Consider the following 23,252-nt stretch of genomic DNA (forward strand, 5'->3'; position numbering starts at 1 on the left):
ATTCAAAATTTACATTGAACGTTTCAATTACCCTATGTGACGCATGGGATGATTGTTCTTTAGAAAAAAAATATTCAGCATATTTTCTAAGATTTCCTTTTACATTCTTGAATTGCTATAATTGATCTCCAGCTATCTCAGTTTCTTTTTCAAGTTTTTCAACAAAAGTTTTTTTCTTACCAAGATAGTTTACATTGTGATCACTTATATTTACAAAACTTGGGTAATACATTTATGTGGTTAATATGCCATAATTTTTATAGGGGAATATAAGTTCTATTCTTCTTTCTGTTCTAAACCAAAGGAACGCGTGATCGGTCTTATCAATTAGTAAAGTGAGTGGCTTTTTTTTCCGGGCCACAGTCAAGAGATCAAAAACGGGTGATTGCATGTTTATTAGAAATCACTGTAGTTTATTCACTCAGCAGGAGACTGACCACCTTTAAGACAATTCTATTCGTCACTAGCTATCAACTTCAAGATTCCCACTGAACCTGCTCTGAAAATGATTGTGTGTTCACAACTGAAACCTTTGCTCATATGATTATTTGGGGGCTGAGTTTGAAGAACTAAGAAAAAATCCTATTTCCCCTACACACTAATCTCCTTTCATTGACCTAACCTCGAGTTCTATCAACTTGGGGTGCATGCAAACCAGCACAACAAAAGATTTTGCTTTTTATCCACAGGAGGAAACCCTTCAGAGGGCACGTGAAGAAGAAGAGAAAAGAAAGGAGATCACAAGTCATTTCCAGAGTACCCTGACAGATATCCAAGCCCAGATTGAGCAGCAGAGTGAGCGAAATATGAAGCTGTGTCAGGAGAACACAGAACTCGCAGAGAAACTGAAAAGCATCATTGATCAGTATGAGCTCAGAGAGGAGGTGAGAACCACATCAAACAACTTAGAAGCACTATATACAGATCCCAATCTGGGTTAGGAAGGTGCAGGACAAGGTTAATAAGAAAGTTATGGCCAGTCTTCTCAACTGATTAATATTTAGGTTTGAATTTCTTCTCTAGCCAAATAAAAACAGATGGTAATGTGAAATACCTGGCTAAAAGTCATATGGAATTTCTTCAGAACTGTAATCGCTGCAAAGCAAAGACAATAGAGTGGTAGGCTGTGAGCACGGTTATCTTCAAAAACAGTATTTCTCAGCCTTTTTAATTTTCCACAGAGCTAAGAAATATCAAACACATTTCCTCCTAAGAATCACCATGTTATTAGGGGTATGTATTCTATATATCCAACAAGCCAGTACTAATATTAATAATGAAATAATTATTATTTATGCAGAACTTAGTTTGTGCCATGTTCTAAGAACTATACATACAATGCCATTTAATTGTCAAAACAATCTTATGCACTAGTTAATGACATATTATCCATACTTTATAGATGAGAGCAGTATACAAGATTAAATCACTTTCCCATAGTCAAAAAGCCAAAGAGTTTTGCTTTCAATAGTTTACATTAAGAGGATAGGCTTCCAGTCAAGATGACGAAGTAGGTAAATGCTTTGCTCACCTACTCTCACCACTTCAGAATTACACTCAAACTGCAGAACAACCATCAATGAGAATCACCTGAAGTCCAGCTGAACAGAAGTTTTATAACAAAAGACATACAGAAAAAGCTACCTCAAAACTGATAGGAGGAGCAGAGACGTGGAACAGACTGGTCTCACACATCCATGTGTGGCAGTTAAAAATCAGGAGAGATGTCTCAACTGCAGAGGTCCCCCCTAAGGAGTGAACCCCTAGGGTTCCACTGCCAGAAAGAGAAGTTCCCACAACTTCTGGCTATGAAAACCAGCAGCGATTATGGCTGAGTAAAACAGGAGGCCCACTTGCTCCTCTTAAAGGGCCCACACAAAGACTTACTCACTGGTAGACTCACTCACGATGAGCTCCAATGCTAAAGCAGCAACGTGAAAAGCACCAGGAACATACAGGGAGGAACTGAATAGTCTGGCATCAGAGACAGGGCTGGAGGGCATCTTTCTCCCAGACAGAAGTGAAGGAAGAAGCCATTTTCCTTTGTTGACTCCTCCCCTCCAACCCCAGCAGATGCAGGTGGGCATCATATCTGAGTGTCCATCAACCTAGCTAACCCTTGTCACCCTGGCCTGGTGATTCCCTGAGACCCCATACCACCCAACTTGTGGGCCTACCCAAGACACTTCCAATGGCTTTTGCACACAAACAGACTGTCTTGGCTCATGCTATGACTTTCCCAAAATCTCTCAAAGGTTTACAAATCCCAAACAAGAAACATCTGGCCTCAGCATGCCCCGTATCTCTTGCTAAGCATCCCCAAACCTGGCATTGGTGGCGGCTTGCCTCAGCTCAGAACTTAGCCTCCCCCAGGCACCTCCAAGCCTAGTATAAATGGCAACCACCTGCAGATTACTTTGTAGCTCATACCAAGTGGTCCTGGGCAGGGCACAGGCAGTGGTTAATATTGGCCTACAGCAGAGCCCCTCCCAAGAGGCCCAGAACCAATATACCTGGTGGCCAGCATCAGATCACACCGAGTACCACTCACACACCTCCAGAAATGACACACCCAAGGGGCAGACTGGGTAGGCACTAGAGCTCTGCCAAAGCAAATCCTGTTCCATAGGGTCAGCCCGTGCACAACTTCTCCACTGTCATCATAGACAGTGCTCACAACCAATCAACCTGAAAGTCAGTCCCTTCCATTGACATACAAACAGTAAGCAAGGCTCAGCTACAATAGGAAGCAAATACAACCCACACAGGGACACACCTGGAACACATGGCTCAGGTGACTAGGGAGACTGTGCTGCTAGACCCCACAGGACACGTACTATATAAGGCCACTCTGCTAAGACAAGAAGACATAGCAGCTCTACCTAGTACAAAGGAATAAAACCAGAGAAGCATAGAAACAAAATGGGGAGACAAAGAAACATGTCCCAAATAAAAGAACAAAACAGAGCTCCAGAAAAAGAACTAAACAAAATGGAGACAAAAAATCTACGAGATTCAGAGTTCAGAGCACTAGTTAAAAAAATGTTCAATGATCTCCGTGAGAACTTTAAACAAGATAGAAAACATAAAAATGGTGATAGAAAACATAAAAAAGAACCAGTCAGAAATGAAAAATACAATAACAAATAAAGACTACATTAGAGGAAATCAACAGCAGATTAATGAAGCGGAGGAATCAGTGATTTGAAAGATAAGGTAGCAGAAAACACCCAACCAGAACAACAAAAAGGAAAAAAGAATTTTTAAAAAAATGAGGAGCATTTAAGAGGCCTCTAGGACAACATCAAGTGTGCAACATTTACATCACAGGGGTACCAGAAAGAGAAGACAGAGAGCAATGAATTGATGAAAAGTAAGGACCTACAACCAAGATTACTCCATTCAGCAAAGCTATTATTTAGAATCAAAGGACAGATAAAAAGCTTACCAGATGAGAAAAAGCTAAAAGAGTCCATCACCACCAAACCAGTATCAGAACAAATGTTAGAAGGACTTCTTTAAGAAAAAAAAAAAAAAAATAAAAAAATATAAAAATAAAATGGCAATAAGTATGTATCTATCAACAATTACTTTAAATATAAGTGGATTAAATGATCCTATCAAAAGACATGGGTGGCTGAATGGATAAAAAAAAATAAGCCCCTTACATATACTGCCTACAAGAGACTCACTTTAGATCGAAAGACATACAGAGACTGAAAGTAGAGATGAAAAAAGATATTTCATACAAATGGAAATGAAATAAACAGCTGGGGTAGAAATGCTTATAACAGACAAAATAAACTTTAAAACAAAAGTTATAACAAGAGACAAAGAAGGACCCAGTAATTCCACTTCTGGGTTTTAATCCAAAGATATCCACTTCAAGGGGACATGTGCATCCATATGTTGGTTACTGCATTGTTCACAGTGGCCAGGCTATGGGGGTGGCCTGAGTGTCCATGGGTGGTTGGGTAGATGAGGAAGAGATGGTACATATCTACGGTGGGATGTTGCTTAGCCATGAAGGAAGATGAGATCTTGCCAGAACAAAATACTGAACAGACAAAACAGAAAAAATAAAGTTTGCATTGGGGGACTATAAGGATTTTTCATTTCCGAAATTATATTTTAATATTTAACATATTTTTAAGACTCCAGATGTCTCTTCAGGATTTTGATTTATCGTATTTCTTTCCCCATCACACCAAAATTTTAAATGTTTTAAAATGTGACATAATGTAGTCAAAGTGATACTACTGGCAACAGGCTAAGATTTTATCAGGAAAACAACAGAGCCAATAGCACATAGTAACAGCACTTAGGTTAATCAAGAAACTCCTCAGAATAAACCAAAATGCCATGCTACCATTTTATCTTGTCACAAAGATCAACCCTGCTCCAAAGTGGAGGTTTGGGCAACAGCAAAAGGGAAGGAGCTAAAAATAAATGTCCATACCCTTCAGAAAGACCTCAAACAGATATGGCCTGGTACACTGGTTGCATATTCCCGGGACTGGTTCTAGGTAAGGCCCAGGGGTAGAATTCTACATGTCTTCTTGTTGATGGAATCTTCTAATGACCAAGAAGCTGTCTACACTGAGGTAGAATTGGAAGCTTCTCTTCACCGAGCTAGTTGGGAGGTCAAAAGGTCAGAGGCACACAGTAGCACATTTGCATATCAATTCATCTGTAAACCCTGGCCTTGTCTTGCTCAGCAGAGCAATAGAATTGAAGTCAGAGGGCTCCTTAATCCCTGACCCAGGGCCACATGCTGGTACCCCAGAGCTTCCTCACAAGCCTTGAGGCAAGAATGTAGAGGAGAATTCACCATGATAAGTTATATTAATGTTGTGCTTAAAAGTGGTTTTATATTCATAGAGCCAAAATACCTAGTGATACTGCTGTAGCCCCTGTGATATATATCACTGCCTGTGCTGCTTAGCATAATAACTAGGCTCATATCTAATAGTTACCAGGTTCAGAAAATAATGTTGAAACCTTTGGAGTTATAATTGCTGAATTCCCGCACCTCTACCTTTTGCTAAGATGCAGGGGACTTTACCAGTTTATGGCTTTTGTACAAAGCCATAAGTGATGTCAGTGCATGTATTTCCTCATCTTTTTAAATCTTAAAACCTGGAGAATGTGTATTTATGTGAATATTGCTTTTTTTATCTTATCTTTTTCAGCACCAATAAAAAGTCAACCTTGAAATGTGCACTTTATTTTTTTCCCTTAGCATCTGGACAAAATCTTTAAACACAGAGAACTGCAGCAGAAGCTGGTGGATGCAAAACTTGAGCAGGCGCAAGAAATGATGAAAGAAGCAGAGGAACGACACAAACGCGAAAAGGAATATGTACTTATCGTTTGCACCAATGTGCTTGTCTGGTCTGCCTTCGGGTCAGAGAACCCATGAGACAGTTGTTTTTGAGAATGGTCACAGAGCCCTAGACTGATGGAGAAAGAGCCTGAGCTTCCCCGGAGACTAAATTAGCTAGCCCAGTAGGATGCACTGTACCTAAATTACTTTCTACATAAAATAATCATGCATCCATTCAACAAATGTTTCTCAACTGCCTATCATATGCTAAGCACCATCTTAGGTGCTGGAGTATGGCAGTAAGCAAGACAGAGAAGGCCATGACCCATCATGGAGACTAGTCTAACGGGGCAGAGACAGGCAATTAACAAGCAAACAAACAAGGATGGGTAATGTCAGATAATAGTAAGTGCTACTAGGGAAATAAGGAGAAATCGAGAAGGGTCAGAAGGAGGGGACCTACTGTAGACTGGGTGACCAGGAAGGCCTCCCACAGGGGAGATGCTTGAGCTGAGCCCTGCCTGGTGAGGAGTCAGGGAGGTCTCTAGCAGCAGTGTCTGCAACAGTGACAAAGGCTCTGAGGCTGGAACTAGCTTGGCGTCCTCCAGAAACAGGAAAAAGTCAGGGTAGCAAGAGCATGTTGACCCAGTAGAAGAAAGTTTCTAAATGAAGTTGGAGAAGTAAACAGAAGCCAAACTGTATAGCTCTGTAAACTTGGAACGTAGTTTGGATTTTATTCTAAATATAATAGGAAAGGCCTGAGTAGTTTTAGCCATAGAAGTCTTGGCATCTGTAAAAGATGAATTTAGCTCCTACTAGGTAGAAAATGAACTAAAAGGGGATAAGCAAGCAAGAAGACAGGAGGCCACTGCAGCAATCTGGACGTGCTATGATGATGGCTTGGATTAGGGAGGTGGCAGTGGTAAAGGAAAGCTGGACATGGATAAAAGTTATGTTTTCAGCGTTAAACCAGCAAACAATGCTGTGGACCGAAGATGGTTGGCAGCAAAGAAAGGGAGGAGTCAAGAATGACTCCTGAGTTTTTGGTCTAAGGCACTGTGTGGTGTCTTTTACCAACATCTCATTAACCCCAAATACTCCGAGACAGCTGTAGGAGCATTCTACAGGTGAGAAGATCAAAGAAGATGTGCGACTTGTTTAATTAAGATCACACACTGCTAAGTGATCAAGATGTGTTGCACACCCAAGTGTATCTGTCCCCAAGCCCAAGCTATGTGAAACACACTCAAGAGGTGTGTTTCAGAGGCCAGAGTGGAAGCATGTTTTTATTGCTGGAGAGAGTGCTTTAAGACACAGGCAAAAGACCAATCATTGCAATTTGGTCATTTAACAATTGATCATGAGCTTTGCCTTTACCTAAAATCAGACCAGAATCACTTCAATTTGTTAGAATAATAACTTAAAAATAACTTTGGTTTTCAAATGTAGCCACAAAAGAATGAATTTTGGAGAACGTAACCTAGCAGATATTGAATAATTTCAAATCAGAAGCCCATGTGCTCTTAATAAAAAGATTAATTTATTAAACTCATCTACAACCTAGCTCTCAAAGAAATAAAATATTTAATTATTATTTCTACCCAAGAAGATAGATACTCCACTGTTGGTGTAATTACCCTATTGGGTAAAATATGCTTCCCACAGGATATCAGTACCTTTGATATACAAGATATGACAGGGAAAAACTAGGCAAAGTTTAACGTGAGGGAGACTCGGAGGCAGATGTGGGGTGACCCAGCAAGAAACTAGCATGCTGCCTATTTTTCTATCTTGGTTTTGCAAAACAGAGCAGATTTGAGTCAAAGAAAGGAAGCCCCCTCAGTTCTTCAAAGCTGGCCACCTACCTGGTTTGTAGCTCTGATGCTTCTTTCGGAACATGTTGAAATAGCAAGTCAGAGCTGGGGGTGTTTCTCCACCCCAAAGAGAACAGGCAGCCACCTGCCTCCTGTTGGGGACCACCTATCACAGGAGGGCTCCTCAGCCCGCTTAGGGAAGCAGGGAGCATGGGCATGGCCACCACACTGCTCAGATGGCCAGATGGGGTGCTACAAGTCTTCTGCTTCACAGTTGACCCAGATCTCTCAAAGAATGAGTCAATGGCATTTCTACAATAATTCATCTTCACTGCATGCTGGGAGGTTTAGAGGAACATATATAACCCATCTTATAAATAGAAAGGAACATATATAACCCATGGGAAAAAGATAAACTTGGAAAAGAAAAAAGATGCCTTCAAGTTTTTCGAAATAATGATTTTATTGTTTGTTGTTGTTCTGAATCCAAAAGTAATATATATGGACCTCATAACACTTTTCACAGGAGGGATAAACATATAGAAGAAAATTTAAATCAGCTTCAAATACATTAGAACCTTCTTAACTGAAAGCCAGCTGACTGACTAACCAAATTAATCCACGACGTTCACCATTCTCCCTATAAACGTCCTGAAAGATGCCCACAGCAGGTCGAATCCTGTGGCTAGTTAAGTCACCCTAGACTGTCTACCCATGGTTGCCCTCATTAAGTAACATGGAGCTGACCAAGAATCAGCCCTTTGCTCCCGAACCTTTTCTTTCCAGTTATCTTTATTTTTGTATTATGTAAATCAACAGAATCATACATTAACTGAAGAAATAAAAGTGTGAAAAGAAAGAGCTGTTTCTGTGAAAACTATGCTTCATGCTTTGAAAGATGAGATATAAGCAAACAGCAAGAAACAATTGTCAAACTAAATGAGAGTAGTTATAAAGGACTGGGAGAAAGTTGTAAGACTAGAGAATTAAACAATCAAGCTGCTTCACCAGTATCTTTAGGTCTTTGGGTTCTAGCTTGTTTGTTTAAAAATAAAAAATATTCTAAATGTTATATGGCACATTTGGGGTATGATTTTTGTAAAAACAAAATAAAACGAACCCCTCTGAATTCCATTCTGAAGTTCCACATCCAAAACAAAGACCAGAGCCCTAAATTAAAATGGATAGATGAACGTACATCTTAAAATAACATGTTTTACGTCTGTGTTATTTTTTAATGCCTAAAACCATTTTCTAAGTTTAACCCCTCAGCTCCCTGTTCTGATCAGGTTTCATATGAGAAGACTTGGATGTATTTGAAAGTCTATTTATGGAAAAGGGACCTTATTTTTAAACTTATACAGGACTTATTTTGTAAGCCTTATATAGGATGTGGAACAATAGGTCAAATTTCTAACCCCTTATTTCTCAAAATATAATCCATGGACCACCAGTATCCAAACCATCTCGGGTATTTGCTATAAGTAAAGATTCCAATTACACACCAACAATTCCTAACTCGTAGTCTCTGAGAGGAGTCAGCATTTTAACATGTACCTTAGCAGATTCTGACGCATGCTATGGTGAACAGGGGTCTAGGAGACTAACTTTGATTTTAATATAAAGGAACAGTTGCTTACAACCCTGCCACAGGTGGGGATGTTCTGGGGATGTTCTGGAGATGTTCAGGCAGAGGTCGAATGATGGTTGGACAGGATTTCTAGGGAATGTTTCAGAATTTGGTGGAAGGTCGAATTTTGTGTGATTAATGCTTGAGTTGAAGATAATTTATCTTTTTATTTCTAATAGAACCACTAATTTTTAGTTGAGAATCCAACTTTTTAGACTTGTTGTTTTTAGATTTCTTAGACTCTTTACCAGGTTTCCCAAAATTACTTAAGAGAACAATTAATTAGCAAGTTATTAAGTTTACACACAAATTACAACCAAATGGTAACTTAAAAGACAATTTGACGGTCTTTTGATGTATTCTTTCTTCCACAGTTGCTGAACCAGGCAGCAGAGTGGAAACTTCAGGCCAAAGTACTGAAGGAACAAGAGACAGTCCTGCAGGCTCAGGTGAAGTGGGGGACAACAATGCATGGGGTGTGCTCACCTTGCTGTTCCTAAGTAAAGAGACTATGAACCAAAGCTGGTCTTCAAAAAGCCTTACGCCTGGCAGGGGGAAGGGTAACAGGAGTCGAAAATTAAGAATAACTTTACATTTATTATTTTTAAGTAAAAATAAAAGTACAATGTATATCTAAGAAAAAGAAATGCTCTTGCACCAACAACATTCGGTCAAAAGGTTTGTTGACATGCAAATGAGGTCACCAAAACGGCCAATGAAAATAAGCTGGTGTACAGGTTCCCACCTATCTATTAATACATCCTCTCTCTCCTCTCCCACTAACCTATTAAGAAAAAAATATGTAAACTATTCATATGCACCATCTGTAATTGTCAATACTGAAAATGTTCTTACTTGTTTGATATTATTTATAATAAAAGAAATTTAGAAAAATAGAGTCAGCACCCAAGTATTTGTGCTATCAGAGGCTGGCCTTGTCAGTGGCCAATGATTAGAAATGGCAGGCAAATCAGAAACCATTTTGATTTGGCTTTGTGATGTCTTGTGTGTGTTCTGACTAGATTATGGGAATTCATACTTCAGACTCAAAAATAAAGCCTCATGCAACAGCTGACTCTAGGCAAAAGCCAGACCTAGCCTTCTTTCCCGTGCCCTGGGAGCTCTGCCCCTCCTGGCAAACAGTCCCTGTCCATTTCCAGGAGAGCCATCCTGCCTTGGAACACAAAGGGGCTCTGGCTCCCCTGCTCATGCACTAAAGGAACTGTGAAATCACAAAGAGCAAATTCACAGAAAGTGCCCTTCCAAGCTGGGCAGCATTAATTTAAGGTTTCGGCAATTCACTTATAAATATTTATATGCTGACTGCTGAATACTTGTTCATGGTAGGAGAAAAATACTTGTTCGTTATATGAATGAAAAAGTTTAATGAACTTGTCCATCATAAAGTAAAAAACAAATCAGAAAAATAAGAAAGTTCAAATCACAAATGCTATAACTACATAGACAAAAACACAGATAACATTTGGATATCTAAAGCTCCCAAAGCATACTTTTCCAATGTGTGTACCAAATATAACAATGAATATTTATTGAGCACCTTCTAAGTGCTAGGCATGCTTCTAGGTGTTAGAGACATAGTAATCAATGGGAGATACAAAAATCCCTGACTAATTAAACTTACAATTTAGTGATAACAATGTTAACAAAAACACTAACAATTCACTAGTGCATAAGTTAATATTACCATTATTTCATAAGTTAGGATCCACATAAGGATATATGAGACAAAAAAAGAGTCTTTATTTGCACACACACACACACACACACACACACACACACACAAGTTTAAGAATCACTGGAAAAGATGATCTCAAGATCCCGTTCAGTTCCAGTTCATGAATACAGAGAACTTCCAAAGCTGAAGAAGCGTAGCTGTCTGCTGAGTTAACTCTGCCTTCTCCTCCATTGCCTTAGTTTTCGTGACATATGGCTCTCTTGACGAGGACTCACCTTTGTCTATCTCTTTTGTCTTCAGGGCACTTTCGAAACTTCAATAATTACTTAACCATCGAGAAGAATATAGAGGCCCCAAATCCCTATGTGAATAATGTTTAAACAGGTTCCTCTGGAAAATTGTCAACATTATATTTTTTAAACTTTTAAACCTTTAAAAAACAAAGTCTATCACAGGTTATTTTGCACAACACTCAAAGTCTTCCGGTTTTACAATATCTTTTTTAAAAGTGGGTGATAGGTTGGGGAGGGAGACCACAGGCCTTGTTTGCATCATCTGAGCAAGGGAAATATCAAGGATGTATTGTGTTTTCCTCTATGAAAGTTACTTTTCAGTCATAAGACAACAGCTTGCCAGTTTGGGGCATGATTCTCACTTGGAGAAGAGATGTCTAGTTTTCAATTATACAAACCAAGGCAATAGAGTAAATGTCAGAGATGATCAATGAGATGCAATTGTCACTACAAGTAGAGTGTTCATCGGATCGATATGGATGAAAATGGTTGTAGATGTGGAAAGTCAGCAATACCTGACAGCACAGACACCAAATACTGCCCAAGGGGACAGATCAGTGAGTAAATTGTTAAAGACGGGTAATCATAGTCTTTCAACTCAGAAGTCCTCAGTTTATCAATACAGGATGAGAGGAGATGCCTCTGCAACTGCTTTCATAATTGGACTTGTTCCCAAACTAAATCATACAAGTTTGCTAAGACAATTCCTGGACACCATTCTGTTTCCTATATGCTGTGAATGTTTGTAATTAAAAGTTGGTGCTCAGTTAAAAGAATGTGTGTGTCACTCAGCCTGTTTAAAAGTAGAATATCGGCCTTTGAGCCAAACTTCTCTTGCTCAGGCCTGCTTCTGCATCTGGAAGTGTACTATCGCTCCTAATAAAACTTTTCTTTTCTACTGTTAAAAAAAAAAAGTAGAATGTTGAGGCAAGTACTGTTATTACTAACCCTCGAATAGTTTGTTTCTATTCGTGCCTCTCCAGGAGAGGTACTGTGGATGACCTCTGGATGTCCCTTCCATGTGTCTCTGAAACACCAAAGTGAGAGCAGGAATATGACGCGTGCATCATGTCATCAAAATAATGAGGGGGGAAAAACTACCAAACAAATATCCATGTAGTAAACAGAAAGTGTACATTCTTAGTGTAAGTAGAGAGTTAGAGTTGGTTACCTGAGAAAGTTATAATTCACACAGGTTTTGTTACCTATGTCAATGAGATCAAATAGGAAGAAAAGCAGAATATTAAAAACAGTCACCAAGAGAGGGGAATGGAGAGTTGTTGTTTAATGAGTACAGAGTTTCAGTTTTGCAAGATAAAAAGTTTCTGAAGAATGGTTGCACAATGTGAATATACTTAACAATACTCAACTATGCACTTAAAAATGGTTAAGATGGGCAATTTTATGTTATGTGTATTTTACCATAAATTTTATAAAGGGGGAAAAGTTGAGGAAACCAAAAAACAATTACTAGAAAAAGACCAGAAAAAGAGATAGTGATGCAAGACACTATTCCTGGGCACTCTGGGTGTGTCTGTCTTCTCCATCTGCCCCACTGATACGACAAAAAGAACATTTTGCCCAAATAAAGGAGAGAGTAGGATGGGGCGGGTGTGGCTGCTCTTGCTAATTCTGTCAAGGTTGCCTCTGTGAGATGGACCTTGCATGCACTCACCTCTGTCCCTTTCTGTCTGCAGCCTGCAACTACAGGGCTGCAACGGAGGGCTGGGGAGGGCAGCTCAGGAGACCATAGTATCTGCAACTCCCATGCAACTTTGCTGGAATTAATAAAAAGTTGAAAAAAAGAAAGGGGAGGAAATAGGAAAAATAATAGGAGCTCTTGGCCAAGAGTGCAAAAGATTGAATTTTGTGATAGAAGGTGAAGAGGATCAGCTGTAGGTAGTCGTTGCCACCCTAGGCCACTGGGTCATGTGCAGTATGAGTAGCTAGTCCCACAGGAGTTTACATTAGGGTAGAGCCTCTCCAATCGAGAAGCTTGACCTACTCACCGGCCCTGAAATCAAGTCAGTGGATCCCATCCAGTACTTTGAAAAAAATGAAACAACTGAATATATCAAGAATGCATTGCACGTAATAAGAGTAATTATTGTCTTATAAATTGTGTGTGTGTGTATGTGTGTGTGTGTGTGAGAGAGAGAGAGAGACTTTCCTGGCCATGAACTCCTGGATGCCCCTTTACCCAGTCTTCACTAATCTGTAGGCCGAAGAATCATGAGAAACAAAATTTAGATCACTGGAACTGCCCCAAGCTGTCACATACTCACACAGCTGATTTCAAAATGACGGTCAGCTGTTGTTTAACTTTTCTTTGGAAAATTTGTATCTTATGAAAAGGTTTTATGCTTTCTTTTTGTTGTTCTTGTTCACTGCAGTGAAACCTCTGCCATTCTGAATCATTTGAGAATGAACCATTCTAGACTAGCAAATTCTCTGGGTTCTAGGGGTTGTTTGATTCCCACACACTCCCTCTAACTCCCACCCCCAAGACTGAGAACTTTCCATTACACTGACTTTCTTTTGGTGTGTTCTCTGCTTTCAAAAATCAGTCTCATAGGTACCAGCAGCTAGTCAACTGGTGCCTGCCTCCTGGCCAGTAATTCAACCAAACCGGCCTACCAAGGGCAGCCTCAAGTTCTTGTTTGATGCTGGATGCTACAGGCTTGCTTCTCTATACAAAAGATGTTCCCGTGCCCATCTGAGGACTTGGAGCTGTTTGGGGTACTTAAGGGTACCAAAGACTCATTTGAAAATTCAGGCTTTATTCACTTGATTCATCCATATGAAATCTCCACTCTCTCAAAACATACTATCTTAAAATTATTATCAAAAGCAAAATTTTATTATTGCATTACTATCACCAATAAGCAAGTATTTCCTTTCCTATCTTGCCCTATTCTCACCCCAAAGGCAAGTTTTAGAGTCAAAGATGTGGAGGTACCAAAGGCCTTCCTCTCTACTCCTGTGGTGAGCCACACACTTGCCAATGCTAACCCATACAATGTTGTTTTTGTGCAAATTAGAAAAAGGCGTTTCTTCCTCAAAACTCATTATTTCCCTCTGTAAGAAACTGGTACAAGAAATTGATTTTGATGAAAAGAGATATTAAACTGCTATTGGCTAGAACACTGTATTCATAAATATACAAAACCACAGTGTCAAAAATGGAAATGGCAGTTGTTTAGAGTGGCACAATCTGCCTAATGGCAGCGGCTGTAGTCCATGTCCAGCCCACATTTCTTTACCACTTCTTTTTCACTTGTCTACGATCTCACTTCCTCCAGGATTAAGTTCAAGACTCACCTTCTCCACAGAAACGTGGTTCCTTCTCTGATCAGGCTCTGTACATACCTGCCTTGGCACTTGTCCCAGTCAAGCTGTCTTTGGGATCATCTTCCCATCAAGAGTGCAGGTCTCTCAAAAGCAGGAGCCACGTGTTAAATACTTTGGACATAGAGTCCACATATATGTTCAGAGCTCAATAAATGTTTGTTGCAAAAGTTATGATATAATGAAGTAGTGATGACATATTTTATTATTTAATTTTTCTTTAAAGAAGTACGTCAATCATAGTCACTGACCTAGGTTGATCTCAAAGTAAATTAAAGAATTGAACATATTATTAACACTATATTGAGAATTCCCTTAAATCATTTTTCTTCTCAAATAATGAACAATGGCATGTTGTTTTGTTCTGGAAGCGTTTAGAAAGCAGACCTAAAATAGATCCATTCTTTTCCCTGTTTGCAGCTCACTCTCTACTCTGGAAGGTTTGAAGAGTTCCAGAGCACACTGACAAAAAGCAATGAGGTGTTTGCCACTTTCAAACAGGAAATGGATAAAGTGAGTATTGCTTATCCCACGCAAAATATTGACATTTTCTGTTTTGACAGGCAATTCTCCTTTGGGTTCATTTTTCTCTCGCTAAGATATTCCAGTGCATTTCATGAAGTAATGAAACATTTATAGGTGCCAGTGAAATTTAGACTGTATTTTTTTTATTGGTAAGTAAGTATTGGTATTTCCTGAATTAATCATAAAAAGAGTCCAAAAACACTAGAATACATTTTCAGTCCAAGGAAGATTTTATTTTCTAGTCCAGGGATAGCTTTAAAAAGAAAAGAAAAGAAGAGAAAAGAAAGAAAAAGAAAGAAAGAAAAAGAAATGAGCTTGCAGTTTAACATTATGTTGTTTATATTGAAAACAAAAAAAATACCTGGTCTTCTGAAGATTAAAAAATCTTTCATACAAAAATGCAAGAGTAGAATATTAAAGTAGAAAATACCATTTCATAGGATCCTTCTTAGAAGAAGAGATATGTCTAATGTGATGTAACTGACAGAGTCTTTGCATGAGACAAGGGAAGCTTGGATTCAAAATCTGGATGTGTTCTTACTCATCAGGTCATATTAGACAATTCATTCAACTTCCCTCAACTTTATTTTTCTTATATTTAACCCAAGGTACTATTTCTCTTGCCTACTTCACAAGAGTGTGAAGTTCAGATGAATTAATATGTTTTAAAAGAGTTTTAAACTATTCAAAATTCTTTCACAAATATAAGGCGCCCATATTATCGTGGGGATATAATGTTTAAATCTTATTCAACGCAGTGTTTTCCCAAAACAAAATCAGCATCAGAATTGTACTTCTGAATAAGCATTGGCATTAACTATTTTTAAGGGCAAAAAGCACCCTTTTCAAAACATTTTCATAAAATAGTATGATAAACTTCACAATTCAATGAGCAAACTTAAGTAGGCCAACACTTGTTAACAGCTACAGTTTCCCAATGCTTGATAAATCTATCCACTAAAAAAATTTTTTAATTATAGAGTTTTAAGATTTGAATAAGTATTAGAGCAGGAAAAAAATGTGTTTATTTAAAAATTACATAGTTTTAAGATTGGAATAAATCTTAAGAGAAATGTTAATCTTAAAGATTAAGAGCAGGAGTTCTTGATCTGGAGTTCATTTATAGAGTTTTAGAAGTAGACCTGAGAATTAGCAAAAAAATTTCATATACATATCTGCATTTCTCTGTGTGTCCCCATAGATTTCATCAAATTCTTTAAAAGAGTTGATGACTTTTAAAAGTTTACAATCTAATAAGTTGGTTAATAAAGGATCAAATAAAAAACCACTAGAAGTTCACCTAATTTCTCTATAGAACCCAGGGTCTGACAGCCTGGGCCCAGCCTCTGGCCTCAGAGGCTACCTAGCCTCAGGCAGGTTGGCACAAAGCAGCAAATGCCCAGCTGTGGTTTGTCTAAGGAAACTGCATCTAATTACATGCCTTGTCCTTCACTTTATCCAATCAGAGAGCAGATCCAACAACCAGGAACGTGAGCAGTTTTAGGTTCAAAAAAGACATGCTGTGTTTCATTCACTTCTGTATCCCCCACACCCAGTCCCAGCCTGTGACCAGCAGACACTCTGCACACATTGCATTAAATGGAATGAAATAACTCCGTCCCTACTCTTCTGCTAACTCATCTGAATATTACTCTACTTCTCTGAATTTCAGCTCCCCTATTTATAAAGTGGAGGTGAGAGCATAAACTTCCTTGTGGGACTGTTTCAAGGATGAAATGAATAATGTGTATAATCATATCCTGCGAACCCTATTGCACTCTACTAATGTAAAGACTTTCTCAGTCTATTTTCTCAATAGAAAGCTGCTTTTGTGTGGTTACTCCTCCTATGTGCCCAGATATTATCAACATTTCAATGACTAAAGAGCCAGGCCAGCTTTCTCGCTGATAGTCTTCTATTCAATAAAGTAAATAATCTGAATCGTAAGCTTATTTTGGAGACCAAATTAAGCTATTTTCATTTAAAATGAAAGAAAAACCAATGACAAAACGGTGTGGCCCTAATTGGCTCTGATACAAATAAGTTTGTTCACCACTGACCTAGATGATTCAGGAACAAATCATACTCTCCCCGCCCCTCCCCACCTGCCACACTCAATCTTTATTCCTTGACATCGAACTTGTGTTCGCTTCAGCAGCTGGTAACAAAAGAACTTTTCTTGATGTCACATATGGAACTAATAGCTTATTTGATATATTATCTCTTCAGGATTGATATTAAAACACTCTTAATTTCTATAGACAACTAAAAAAATGAAGAAGCTGGAAAAAGACACAGCCACGTGGAAAGCCCGGTTTGAGAACTGTAACAAAGCTCTGTTGGATATGATCGAAGAGGTGAGGAAGCTTTTCCCTTGCCTTATTTCCCCTGGCGAGTCAAAATATTCATACTTAGAAAATTATAAACTAATAGTACAAATGATTATCTTTGAAAAAGGGCTCAATTTTTCTGGAGTGTTATATGTGAAATTGTAATAAAAGTAATTAGAACAGAGTAATTCAGAATCGGGTCTGGTCTCATAAAGAGCTTTATGACCTTTAAGTCACTTGCCTACTTGTTGATCCCAAAGCTGTCCCCAAAGCGGTAGCAGACACGTTGGACTGTGCATTCCTTAAAGGCCTGATGAGTGTCTTACTTGTCTTTCTTGGCACATAACAGATACAGAAGGAATGAATTCATTAATTTGAACATATAGAGAGAAGACATTAGCCCAAGCATGTAGGATATGTGCTATTTTATAGACAGATTGGAAATATATTGTTTAATTCCTCCAACGGTCATTTAAACACTGATATTGTGTCAGGCTCTGAGTAGGTTTTGAGACTATAAAGGCAAAGATACATGGCCCTTGATCTGAGAGGAAGGGCTTACAAGTAAAGGTCTCTTCATGTAAACAAGTTTTAAAAAAAAAAGTCTTAATGGGTACAGAGTAGCACAAAGATGAGATGAAAGAGTAAAATGATTAGGAACAATTTCATGCACAAACGCGCCAACATTTCTAGAGAAAAGAAGGAACATTGAACAGTTTGAGCAGCCAGCATCATGAATTAGAGTGTGGTGAGTTTCTCTGGTTATAATTACTGTTCTAACAATTCATCCCAAATTGCAGCCAATTCCAAAGAGATGAGCTTTTTATTCATCAACATAAATCAAACAGTTGCTGGATTAGCATATAGCAGTTTATCTATAGAATAGATAAGGCACTGCTGATGGCCAAGTCCCAGTCCATCTCATTCATTTTGCCACAAGCTTTTGCTTACACCCTCTAAGTCTTACAAACAGAAAAAAATCATCTACAATTTTAGTGGCTGTAGACGGAAACAGAAAGAGGCTTTGCCTTCTTTCTTTCTTAAATTCTAAATGACTAAAAAAAAAAAAAGAAAGAAAGAATTTATGTCCCTGACCAAGCATCTGTCCTGCCACCAATCTATGGTCAAACTCTAGAGCTTAATAGACAAATTCTTGGACACATGGGTTTGCTTGTCTCCAGAGAGCATCCTGGCAATTTTGCTTTTCATGATATTGTGTGTGTGTGTGTGTGTGTGTGTGTTTTCAAATCACAGAAAGCATTGAGAGCTAAAGAATATGAATGCTTCGTGATGAAAATTGGGAGACTAGAGAATCTCTGTCGAGCTTTACAAGAAGAGAGAAATGAACTCTACAAAAAAATTAGGGAAGCGAAAATGTCTGAAAAGGATGGCCAAGGTCAGAACACCTCCGACGAAGAGCCAGAGTCAACTGTCTCTGTGGGTGAAGAGACTAACACAGAGGATGCCAACAGCATTCACGACGCTGTAAAAAGTCTGGCCACAGCGTTCATGGTAATTCATCACCAAGAATCGCCCCTACACCAGTCTATAGAATTCCAACCAGAAGTCAGCAGTCCTGGAGCGGGCAGTGATACGGCCCTCAAGGAGCGGAAACAATTGCCTCTGATCCCTTCATGCCATTCAGAGGGTCCCCTGCCTACCCTAGCTCCTCAGGCTGAGGTTCAAGGAGGCAGTGAGGCGGAACCTCCCCCCAAGGGCAGTAATCGCCCTGTGAGGTCGGGAGCAGAGCCCGAAGACCAGGGTCTCCCTGCTGGAGCACAGGCTGATCAGCAGCGCCAGAAGCCAGAGGCAGAAGGTTCCAGTCAGGTGCCACAGGTCCCAGTCGAGACCTCCCTACCGGCTGTGGAGGTAAATGGTCCTACTTCACTACCCACCTCAGGTGAGCAAGTTCCAGCTGGGGTGCCTGGATGTGAGCCCAATATGCAGCCTCCACCTCCGGCCGCAGCACAGGACACCAGTCTGGAGCCAGCAGACTAAGCCTCACTTCGCCTTCGGAGGCCGCTCTTCCTGACTTCACATCTTTGTCGTTAACAGATTGCTTCTGAAAGAGGCATTATGGGCTAGGGATGTCTAATGGAAGAGAATTAATTAGAACACTTTTTAAATGTTGTGCAGAGCACATTTGGACTTTGCTATTTGTTCTCAATTTATAACTGAGCTTTAATTTGGAGCTTTTCTATATAACACTAGTTGGTAGTATAATTTTCCCAAATGCCAACGAAATATATGCGTAGAAAATTTATATTAATTTGCCATTAAGATGGTACTTAATTCAATTTGTTAATCAACAGTAAGATTTGGTATTTACAGACTTCCACTACAATATATAAGTACTGAAAGTGCGATGTATTTATTTCCATATATAGTTTAATAAGTTCCATAATAAGTAATGGATGTCTAAGTTTCATTTAAACATTATAAACATAATATATGCATATACTACATATATAGATATATGTATTTATACATATTCATATAATATATGCATATAATACATATATGTGTATATATGTACATGTGTGTATATATACACATGTATATATTTGTGAATATGTGTGTGCTTATGCACATATATACACATATGTATATCATATATACATATTTATATACATTTCTCTCATCCTTTTTTGAATTTCATGCAAAATATTTAGATGCTAATCAAAAATATTATCTCTTACTTGCACTTGGGACTATAGTAAACTATACTACTCTATGAATCAGAAGTAGGTTCAGAACACCAATATTTAGGCCATGTAATATTAGGCAAAAATGAGTAACCCAATGGTAGCTCAATAAATTCAACCAATTGATCGAGTAACAGAATAGCATTTGGGTTAGATTGAAAGTCTGTGCAGAGTGCGCTGACACAAAGATGACCACAGGAGGCCCGAAACAGGAAAGGGGAACACTCACAGCTGTAAATTGCTCACTTTTTCCAGCTACTTTTTCTACACAACTCAGCCCATTGCCTTGCAACCCAGCTTACTCATGGCTTCCTACAAGGAAAGAGTTGGAAGTGGGAAGAGAAGCCAAGGCATGGAGAGATTGGGGGTCCTCGGACTGAAAAGAGGCTGTGTTCATACCCTGCCTCTTGTGCTACAGAGGTCTTGAGACAGAATTTTTACTTGTCCCTGCCAGCTCCTCAGTTCCCTCCCTGTCATTTACTGCTCTCTTACTGTCACTGCCTCAGTCTATATTCTCAAAATATCGGCTCCTTCTTTCCAACACCCTCTTTTGCAGCAGGAAATTATATCCAGCCTTCATCTCAATTATTGCTAAGTAAAAGCTATTATTTTTCCAAAACAGAAATCCAGACAGGATCTCAGTATAAGTGATGAGACTTACAAACCAACATATTTTTCTGCTGTGAGGAATTCTCTACAGCCGAAATACAAATCAAAAAGACAAATGGGTCCCTACTCAGAATGACTTGAAAACTAGGTGAGGATTCAGAAGGCAAAAGCTAGAAGCACCTGGGGTCGTCTACATGAGTATTACATTATCATTGTTTGACAAGGATCTCTAATAATATTGACAGTATAAATTACTCTACCTAGGGTAAAAGAGACGGCAACAAAGAAACAGGAAAGAAGAGAGGGAGGGAGCGGGAGGAGGGAAAGAAAGAGAAAGATCTTACTCAGCCCTACCTTAAAAGTTGAACTCGAGTAGAAAAATGGATAAAAGCAAGATTCTCTGCTACTCAAGCAGGAAGTCACACTTCAGTGTCACACGTGGCCATCTGCCAAGGCACACAAAGAGCTTGTAGGCAGCAGCCATATGCTACGGGCATTGTAAACGGCATACAGTTTGTTTGAAGTAGACAGTAAGGGTAATAACAAAATGCTAGTAAGGAAGAAAAAAGCATATCACTATTTCAGAACCCATGTATTCCTAAAGGCTTAAAATATTATAACCACAAGGTATCCAGCCAAATTCAACATTACTTGAAATCTTAGAGATTTAAACATTCATTTAATTCAGAGCCAAATATTCACCATAACAATCCAAGAGGGTCTCCTTTTCCACTATTTACAGAGGCTAAACTTCCAAGAATGGAGTATGATTAGATACTCATAGTAAAGACTCAGTCTGAAAATTTAGCAAGAGAAACAGGCAAGAGAGAGCCAAAATCCAGTAAATCAAATATTCTAATACCCAAAGTTCATTTTTTCATCCAAAAAGTTTTCATAGCAACACATTACTCACTATATGTCTTGGGCAGAGTTTCAGATACATTAACTTGCCTGAAATTTGCAAAGCTTAATATAGGCTTTGGGAGAATTATTTTAACAAAGAATGTCTTATTATAGGCCTTTGTGTTAGAATTTGGCCTTACTAACTGTAATAATAATTCATAAGACCTGAAAGAATAAGGTCTTTACCAAGTTCATATAACGATTTCTAGAAATGCCAAGTCTACTTTCCAGAAACACTAGAGTTGTTGGTATTGTCTAGATGAAATAACTATAATTTATGTTTCCATTAAAAAGATACTTTTCTTCCGAAATGCTCTAGCAGTGGTTTTATTTATTTATTTTCATTTATATTTATGTTTACTCTTGTTACTTCTATGTTTCAATGATACCTAACAAAGATTATGGTTTCATTCTATTATTGGTTGAATTTTTGGTCTCTGAGTAGAATATAATGGAGTGAACACTGCAAAAATCTTGGATGTGTATGTGTGTGTGTGTGTGTGTGTATGTGTGTGTTTATTGAGAGAAAGAGAAAAAGAAGGAAAAGGGAATGGAGAGAGAGAAAGAACATGAATGCTCCAGGCTAACAAGAGCAAACCCAGGCTCCTCTGCTCCTCTGCCTGGCCATCAGCTGCTGGCAGACAGTTATCACATGGCCAATGTTTCTCTTCAGTGCCAGTCTCCCATGAGATTTATGTTTCCACAAGTTTCTCTGCCATGTGTCCACTCAGAAATACTCTGAGCGGTAGTAGGGGGAGGGTGTAGAACAATCAGCTCATTTTGCCACTATCCAGTCCTTTTAACTGCTGCAAGAATTTTCTCTAGCAAGACCCAAAGAGGCCCAGCAATTCTGCCTTTTGCTTATTCTCTCTGCCCAGGCCATATTGATCTCTGAAGGGCTTCTTGAACATGGCATTTCCTCATATGCTTGAAGAGGATTGTTTAGCTAGAATGGAAAAAAGATTTCAACCCCTGCCCTTAAGGCTGTTTTTGCTCCTTTTTGCCTGGTACAGATACACATTTTTTAAATAGCTCTTTTTTTTTTTTTTGAGATAATAAAGGTATTATGTGTCATTGCAAAACTTAGCCTGCTTTTCAATGACTAAGATATTGTTAGAAAATTCATTTCAGGAAAATTCTCTCAGCCCCTCCAACTCTAACTAGTAGCTAAATCCAGTATTTAGGAAAAAAATAAAAGTAATTTAAAACAAAGGATTCACAAAAAGAAGATATGAAATAAAAATGATGACTTTGGTCTCTAAAATTTGTTCCCATCATAAACTGGCAAGTTGGACTTAGGAAGCAAGTTGGATACATGGGTTAAATTTTCACAAGGTTTAAATCATTTCCTTTTCTGTACTTTAGAACCTGAAAAATTAAAGTTATGATAATATATGCATTTAATAAATATATTAGATCAACCATGAGGACAGTCCATTAGAATAGGAGCATTCATAAATAAATGGCAGTAATAAAGATTTTTCTCGACCACGGTAAATTGTATCCTCAATGCCTGAAGTTAAGTCTCATTGGTGGTATCTTGTAATATAGATTCTACAAGTACTAGTTGTTATTGTATGTGTGTGAATATACACACATGTGCACACAAGCACACAAACACACATGTATAAAATTTGACCTAGATTTAATTTTGCTCTTGTAGGTGAGTCTTCATATCTGTATCTTCAAAGCATACTTAGTATGATCTTTCCAGACAAGAACAAACTATAAAAAGGAATCATTTCTTGTGTGAATAAAAATGGCAACATTAAACTAGCAAAATGAACCTACAAATTCATTGATCCATGGCACAAAAATTATTCACAGAAGCAATTTCGCTCTACTAGGAAGTAAGAAACTAGATAAACCACTTCAACAATACAATCAAGCTTGGCTAAATTCAGGTGCCACGTCTTTCTTCCTGCTGTATTTTAGAGCCTTAGCTCTCTATTAACACCAAAGTCAATCCCATTTTATTTCTAAATTTTTAAAAAAGTGACATATATCATAACTTTCAATTACCTCATGTCATAATTAAAATGTACATAAGTATAAAACTCATTGTTTCAGAAC

At 38.5% G+C, this 23,252-nt stretch overlaps 1 protein-coding gene across 1 annotated transcript in view; it reads left to right on the forward strand.

Moving 5' to 3' along the window:
• Nucleotides 1-18,989, forward strand: part of TXLNB (taxilin beta) — a 41,729-nt gene extending 22,740 nt beyond the window's left edge. Inside the window, exons 5-10 of the mRNA XM_039869752.1 lie at nucleotides 690-884; nucleotides 5,243-5,362; nucleotides 9,145-9,219; nucleotides 14,528-14,620; nucleotides 16,894-16,989; nucleotides 18,217-18,989. Coding sequence (XP_039725686.1) covers nucleotides 690-884; nucleotides 5,243-5,362; nucleotides 9,145-9,219; nucleotides 14,528-14,620; nucleotides 16,894-16,989; nucleotides 18,217-18,960 — 1,323 coding nt within the window. The 3' untranslated portion in view covers nucleotides 18,961-18,989. The remainder of the gene's footprint in view (nucleotides 1-689; nucleotides 885-5,242; nucleotides 5,363-9,144; nucleotides 9,220-14,527; nucleotides 14,621-16,893; nucleotides 16,990-18,216) is intronic.
• The last annotated feature ends 4,263 nt before the right edge of the window (nucleotides 18,990-23,252 follow it).

This window comes from Pteropus medius, unplaced genomic scaffold (assembly GCF_902729225.1).
Source record: "Pteropus medius unplaced genomic scaffold, Ma_sr-lr_union100, whole genome shotgun sequence".
NCBI classification, from domain to species: Eukaryota; Metazoa; Chordata; class Mammalia; order Chiroptera; family Pteropodidae; genus Pteropus; species Pteropus medius.